We start from the raw sequence: 7,500 nt of genomic DNA on the forward strand, positions 1-7,500 counted from the left end.
CTGGTGGGAGGGTAAGACTTCAGACGGTCGGCTGGGAATTTTTCCGGCAAATTATGTGAAGCTGGTGTAACAGTTTTGTCTAGTAGGGTTTAGTAGTGCACGCGCAATGGTGACGTACTACACCATTTTAATTTTTGTAGGTCGAATTCGCGGGTAATCACATCGAGTTTGCTTTATGTCAATTCAAATTTTACTTTAAGTTTACATTGAATTCAACTCAAGCTTGTTCATTGTCACATCAGGTTGGTGAGGGTAGAGTACTACTGTAAGGACACGTGCATTCCTGTGGTTAGCGCGCGCTAAGTAAGCATTCTTAACTAACGCGCGTTAAAACTAGCAACAATTGCCATTAATGGTATTACGATGAAACTTGCACACTAACAACTTAATGATCTCGAAATTATACCAGCTAATTCAGAGTGACTTCTTCACTGCCATGTACACCGAAGATTTGGCCACGACTAACGAATACATCCGGGCTTTGCATCCGGGTTAGAAAAACAAATCCTTGTGATGGCCGAGTCGGCTTTCGTTCCTATCTCGGATTCTGACTTTAGTAAGCTGCAGTACGAAGACAGAGAGCAGAGCGACGTCGCCGGACCGTACGGTCAGTGGCGTTCGAGTCATAGGTCGTCAGAAGTGCAGAGTTGGTACCGACCGGACACTCAAACCAACACAGATGCGTTGAAGGTACGGTACGCTCTACTACATTCTCTCTGACATTCTTTATACGTAGAACGAATGCTTTTGATGCGTAACCGCGCTTTTACGACAGAATACGCATGCGTAGGAGCTTGCAAGAAATTGCGCGTGCGCAGAGATTGTTACATCTGTGGGCGTGTCATTTATGTCTGATAGGTTAGACGGCTACGAGTCGTATCAAGTTGTAGTTTTGGTGCAAACTTGTAACTGAAGGTGCTAGCTATGACACATATACAACAGTCTGGATTGATAATTTTAATTAATTAATTAATTAATTAACCAAGTTAATTGTCTTCTCTTTTGCAAGCAGTGAAGATTAATTAGTGGATTAGGTGCGGTTTGTGTGTTATTTGTAGTTTAAACTGACACTGAATGGAATCACTTCGGAGGAAGGTAAATCAACTGTATCTTTGTATGGTATTTCAGTTAGCGTGCATATCAGCTGTTATTGTTTGTTTGTTTGTTTGTTTGGTTTTGTAGTGTGGCTTGCTTGTCTGTTTGGTCTGTCTGTCTGTCTTTCTCTCGGTCTGTTTTTTGTCTGTGTGTTTGGTCTGTCTGTCTGTCTGTCTGTCTGTCTGTCTGTCTGCCTGTGTCAAATATATTTCATAAATCAGTACTATTACAAGCTGTATGATGCTGTAACCTAAAAACTACACAAACAAAGGACCCTTAAGCCCTACACATACAATCCTATACTATAATACGCCAACCCATGCTTCCGTCTGTCTGGATGGATGGATGTCTGTAACGCGCTGATCGACACGACGCCACTCTCAGATCGTCGTGAAATGCAGCGGCCCAGTTGAGTTTGGCTGTCGGAGATGAATGGTCAAGTTGGATTTTGCTTGTACTGCCTCTGACGGCGAGAAACGAGACTTTGGCGGCCTGAAATGAGATACGCCGGAATTTGTTTGTTCAATTAGCCGAGTATGTGGATGTGAAGTGTGCTTTCCAGCCACTGTACGCTAATTTTGCTAGCCATGCGGCTGCTGCAGTCGGAGAGCCGGTGTGTGTGTGTGTGTGTGTGTGTGTGTGTGTGTGTGTGTGTGTGTGTGTGTGTGTGTGCATATGTACGCGCATGTGTAGATTTGTAACATGTGGACCCGCCCTACAGTGAGATTGTGAGATGGGGCTACTCTGACACGTGCCAAATAATACAACTGGCGAAGGTTAATTTTTACATATTCTTTGCTTAGGTAGCTACTACTGTCTAGGTGCTAACACAATCCTACCACCCATAGGATGGGTGAGGGCTAGTGATTTAATAATTTGCAACTGTAGTGTTCATTCTGTGAATGCTTTATGACTTGTCTGCTACAACTGTCTCTGCAGTTGAATGGAGATGAGAGATCTCCACTTGTTCTTGAATTGGTCCTTTTTCTTTTCCTCATCATCTCTAGACGACTCGACTTGCTTGTTCAGATAGTTGGCAGCTTGTATCCCAGCGACCAAAATGTTCAAGAACCAAGTTAACAAAAGATGGTTTGATGCCTCCTGGAAGAAGCTCTTGGTTGTATTTAATGTCTTTTCTCTCCTCTCTCTCTCTCTGAGGCCACGATACCTGCTGTGCTAGCAGCCAATGTTAGTAAGTCAGTGCTTCAGGGATGCGCTAGAAAAGTCTAGTTCTGTGTCGTGGCCAGTTTGGCGATCGATAACAACATTTTCTGGTCTGTTGTCGTTGTTGATGTATCGATGAGTCGGTTCTTTGTGTGCTGGAATTTCAGTTCGGTCAAACACTTTGTGTTTGGTTTGTCTCTCTGTTTCTCTGTGTCTCATTAGTCTGTCTGTCTGTTTGTCTGTCTGTTTATCTGGGTTTGTCTGTCTGTCTCTCTGTCTGTTTTTTGTTTGTGTGTTTGGTTTGTCTGTCTGTCTGTTTGTCTGTCTGTCTGTTTGGTCTGTCTGTTTGTCAATACATATATTTTCAAACATTGAACTATTATACATCATCTAACTTAGTAAGCAAAGCAAGTAAATACTACCCAAATCAATAGGGCTTGGTTCTACCTGTTTGTCTGTCTGTGTGTTTGATCTGTTTGTCTGTCTGTCTGTCTGTTTGGTCTGTTTGTGTGTTTGGTTTGTTTGTCTGAGTCTGTCTGTCTGTCTGTCTGTCTGTCTGTCTGTCTGTCTGTCTGTCAATACATATATTTTCATACATCAGCACTATTACAGTCTAATTGTCCAAACACCAGTCCAAAAACCCACAAGTGGCCACACAACAAAACCCAGCTACTTATAATTAACAAATGCTTCATCAACGTTCAGAGAGTTTTTAAACTGTCCTGCTCTTCCTGATATTCTACTAATCACATTAGCATTGCTTCTTTGCAGTGCTATAGAGAAACAGCGACGCCAGTACGTCTTGAACTCTCTGCTGTTCTTCCTTCCGTCTTCATCTGTTGAGAGAATGGACAGTCGATTAAGGAACTGAAGAGCATCATGTCCCCATCTTCCAAAATGTTCAAAAACTAGGGCAATACAGTTAGAGGATCTGCCCCACATGTCCACCTCACCAGCATATTTCTGTGATTTCACGGCTTCTCGTTTGGCTGCAGCTGCGCCATCTTCCACAGCTGCCTGGGAAATAATATGTTTGGCCCATGGGTGAGCCACTGAAATGTCGAGTTCAACATTACACCCAGATTGTTCATCAATTGTCTGTCTGTCTGGTTGTCTGTCTCTCTATTTGTCTTTGTGCCAGTGTGCATGTAATCATCGAAGACAAATTGTTGTCTAATTAAGTGATAAAGAACAGCAACATACTCAACACAGGAGTGGCTACAGATGTGGCTTTTGTATATACCTATCACATTGTATGTTTGTCTAACTACTTGTCTGTTTGGTTGCCTTGTTTTCTATTTGTTTTTGTTTGCATGTTTATCGGTCTGTTACTTTGCTTCTCTGTTTTTCTTGCTTGTCTACTTGTGTGTCCATTGTGTATCAGTTTAGCTTGTTGGGGTCTATATTACCAATTTAGTATATTACAATTGATATCAAATAGTTGCATATTTGAATTACAGTGTATCAGTTATTGACGGATCTGCAACTAAGACTGGGATGGAATACAGACCTGGAAACTATGGAGATTCTGGAATGGCAAGACGAAGAAGCAGTAGTTTACTGGTAGTGTAATCGTCTATTGTGTTCTAAACGGTTTAAACCTGTACTACTTTATCCATGTAAAGCAGTAGTGGATACAAGGAACCCTCTTTGAGATCTGGCCTGTTTATGAACAAAGCACTGCTTGGACAAATGTGATAGACACTCAATACTTCCAGCTGTCTGCACGGCCTTGTCTAGGATTTTCTGTATCCGTCAAAAATGTTTCTTTTGTATGTGAATTTAATGAATAATAATACATAAATAATAAATGATTAATAAATGAAAATAAATATTATTGACATTTATTAATAAATATTAATAAATAATAAATAAATATTAATAAATAAATATTAATAGATAAATATTAATAGATAAATATTAATAGGTAAATATTAATAATAAATAAATATTATTAATATTTATTAATAAGTCATTTTTACTATTGTGTACAATGTAGTAAAGGGAGATGAGAGATATTAGTAAATAAACTCAGTATTTGTTTCTGACATTTTTCTGTTTAGTTGGTTTGCCAATGAATTGATGATCGGTTTCTAATGAGCATGCTGCATCTTGTATGTGTTTGTACTAACTTTTTAATCACTATACAAAATACATTATCATGACAAAATTTGTCCAAATTTAGAAAACCTGTTGTGTGATCTTGACATATACACAAGTAGTGGTACACTATGTGTTAGTTAAATGGCTTGATTTTTTCATGGCTAATTTGCAAAGTTGTAGAGTCAATGCTACACTTGTAGATGAATATTGTACGTGGCCATCACTCACGATGTTGTAATGTGTGTGTGTGTGTGTGTGTGTGTGTGTGTGTGTGTGTGTGTGTGTGTGTGTGTGTGTGTCAGTGTGTGTGTGTGTGTGTGTGTGTGTGTGTGTGTGTGTCAGTGTGTGTGTGTGTGTGTGTGTGTGTGTGTGTGTGTGTCGGTGTGTGTGTGTGTGTGTGTGTGTGTGTCAGTGTGTGTGTGTCAGTGTGTGTGTGTGTGTGTGTGTGTGTGTGTGTGTGTGTTGGTGTTTGTGTCTGTGTCTGTGTGTGTGTTCACACTATTCTAAGGAGAAGTCTTGGCTAGGACATCAAAATCTAATTGCTGCTTCACCAGGAGAGATGCACTGTTGAAGGTTGCCACACGTCATGAAGGCGACCAAATTCTTATGGTAGCCAAGGACACTACTCATCCAAAGGCACCTATTGTGCCAGGAGTGATCAGGTATGATACTAGCTAGGTAAGGTACAAACAGTATGGGCTGTCTGTAATATTCTCGCAGTCATTTATATAAATACAAAGCTCAACTACTATGCACAACATTACCGAACTGCTGTGGTGTGTGTGTGTGTGTGTGTGTGTGTGTGTGTGTGTGTGTGTGTGTGTGTGTGTGTGTGTGTGTCCAGTATGTGTGTGTGTGTGTGTGTGTGTGTGTGTGTGTGTGTGTGTGTGTGTCCAGTATGTGTGTGTGTGTGTGTGTGTGTGTGTGTGTGTGTGTCCAGTGTGTGTGTGTGTGTGTGTGTGTGTCCAGTGTGTGTGTGTGTGTGTGTGTGTGTGTGTGTGTGTGTCCAGTGTGTGTGTGTGTGTGTGTGTGTGTGTGTGTGTGTGTAAAATGTTTGATGTTGGCTGCATACTGATCCGTCTCGATCAGACATTGAGTTGTAGACATTGTGTTCTATACTTTACCATCATGTACTTGATCTTTTCAGGGTAGAAACGTTCTTATCAGGTTGTATTATTCGCCCATTGGAGGGCGATCCATCTTCTTCTACACTGACAGTGCTGCAACAGCTAGATTTCAAAGGATGGATTCCCAAGTGTTTTATCAGTTCCAGATTCATGGCGTATCATTGGTACAATAATATGACCGGATATTATAGCAGGAACGTTCAACTGGTAAAATCCAAAGCAGCAGAAAGGCGTCTAAACATGGCGTGAGGAGTCTCCATTTGACTGTCTGAGTGTTGATGGAATGGCCATATGGTAAGGACACGTTTGTGGCTGTTGCTATTGATTATATTTGCACACGTTAATATCAATTAATACAAGATGTATTGATTTTAATGAGGATTGACTTTAATTAGTTTGATTAGAATTTTAGTTGTATGCACGTGTTTGAATGGCGTGACCATAATTGTTTAATGAATTAATAGAAATCAACGAGTTGTATGTTGTGCAGTGCATTGCGATATATATATATATATATATATATATATATATATATATATATATATATATATATATATATATACCATATATATTTGCATCTATCCACGTGTTACATTAGAGTGCATGCGCATGCATATAGTGAGTCATTTGGGAAAATGATTTTGTCAAGTTCTGTTTAGTCTTTCGGGTTTAGTGCAAACACGAGAAGCTTGTTCCTAAACGTTAGCTGTTGTGATTGCCAGTTCGTCTATTGTCATTGCCATACAAACGCAACCAGCCCCTCCCCGCCAACGGAAGTCGAGGGAGGGGCTGGTTGCGCGAGGCTACTAGACCTATCAGTGAGTGCGGTAGGACTCTCATTGTACCTGTAGGGATGTGCCGAATCTAAAATGGCCGCCCATACAAAGTATCCAAACACGTGCTATCTATCCAGATTTCTTATAACTCAGTAAAAAATCTCAGAGCCACGTAGCGCTCGACTGTAAACGGTCCGAATGGTAGCCAGACTACTAACGCTGACACTAGGCCTCTCAGAAGCCGTCTAGCTAACGGCAATTGCAAGCAAAAACGCCATTTATTCTTTCACATTCGCTTTTGTCAGCCAGGCTAGCGCCTCACTCGAGGCAACTACAACGACTAGAGTCATACCAAACGATTCGCTCTTGTCCGAGGAATTGCACTGACCCAACAGCTAGAACTGTACAAAGTCCACCCACTAGCAAGCCTGGTTGACAATATTGACGCCGACGTTGACGTCAACGCGGCGTCGTGACGTCCACTTGTGACGTCGCCGTCCAATTGTGAACAACGACAAAGTGGCACGGCGTCATGACGCCGGGATAGAGGATAGTTGTATTGCAGCGTCAAAAACCGGAAGTGGTAGGTGTCAAATGTAACCACGTGGGCATTTTAGCGAATCAGCAGAGTTGTAAGCATCCCGGATCTAGAATGGAAGAACGTTGAATGACTCCGCAAGAGAAGCAGCAAGAGAAGATCATCATTGGAATCGTTGTCCATGATTAGACAGGCGTGCGCGATCTGACTCGAGACTCGAGACCAACCTTGACGCGTGCAATCTAGTGACGTCTCAAGATATTGTGAACAGGACGACGCTGGCGTTGACGTCGACGTCGGCGTCAAATATTGTGAACTTGGCTTGAATCAGTCAACTGCTAGTCTCGCGTAGCCAGGCCATCTCCACCCACATACCTCCGGCGAGAAATAGTCTGGGGAAATTAAATGCCTGTACAATTCTTGTTCTGCGCTCCCCACGAATCATGGGGATGAAGACCTCTTTATAGATAGCAGGAGGAGGTGTCACGCAATCGCATTCCGCTCATTTCGCTTGTAGACCTTGAACTACTGTCTTGTTGCAGTACGTTTGTGCCCAAATTGTCCGTGAGGTTGTGCTCCTTCACCGATCGACGTCTGATTTCTTTATCTATTGTTGTGATCTTGTGAGTTTGACGTAAGCATGGGGCGTGCTTTTGTCTAGACGCTCTTTCGCCGTCCGCAGTCAAAGTATCGAATC

At 41.8% G+C, this 7,500-nt stretch overlaps 2 protein-coding genes across 3 annotated transcripts in view; both read left to right on the forward strand.

Moving 5' to 3' along the window:
- The window catches only part of LOC134180984 (SH3 domain-containing YSC84-like protein 1), a 7,730-nt gene extending 7,514 nt beyond the window's left edge, over positions 1-216 (forward strand). Inside the window, exon 6 of the mRNA XM_062648166.1 lies at positions 1-216. This exon is cut by the window's left edge and continues 403 nt beyond it. Within this exon, the coding sequence (XP_062504150.1) occupies positions 1-70 (70 nt within the window). The 3' untranslated portion in view covers positions 71-216.
- A 283-nt stretch (positions 217-499) lies between these two features.
- Positions 500-5,963, forward strand: LOC134181209 (stAR-related lipid transfer protein 5-like). Of its 2 annotated transcripts, none has more exons than XM_062648439.1 (5): positions 500-690; positions 1,059-1,095; positions 3,720-3,822; positions 4,887-5,024; positions 5,510-5,963. In XM_062648439.1, the coding sequence occupies exons 1-5, from the start codon at positions 514-516 to the stop codon at positions 5,736-5,738; spliced, it is 684 nt and encodes a 227-aa protein (XP_062504423.1). In that variant the 5' UTR covers positions 500-513; the 3' UTR covers positions 5,739-5,963. The 2 variants fall into 2 exon arrangements, with proteins under 2 accessions (XP_062504423.1, XP_062504424.1); XM_062648440.1 differs by having other exon boundaries at positions 4,917-5,024.
- The last annotated feature ends 1,537 nt before the right edge of the window (positions 5,964-7,500 follow it).

This window comes from Corticium candelabrum, chromosome 6 (assembly GCF_963422355.1).
Source record: "Corticium candelabrum chromosome 6, ooCorCand1.1, whole genome shotgun sequence".
NCBI lineage: Eukaryota > Metazoa > Porifera > Homoscleromorpha > Homosclerophorida > Plakinidae > Corticium > Corticium candelabrum.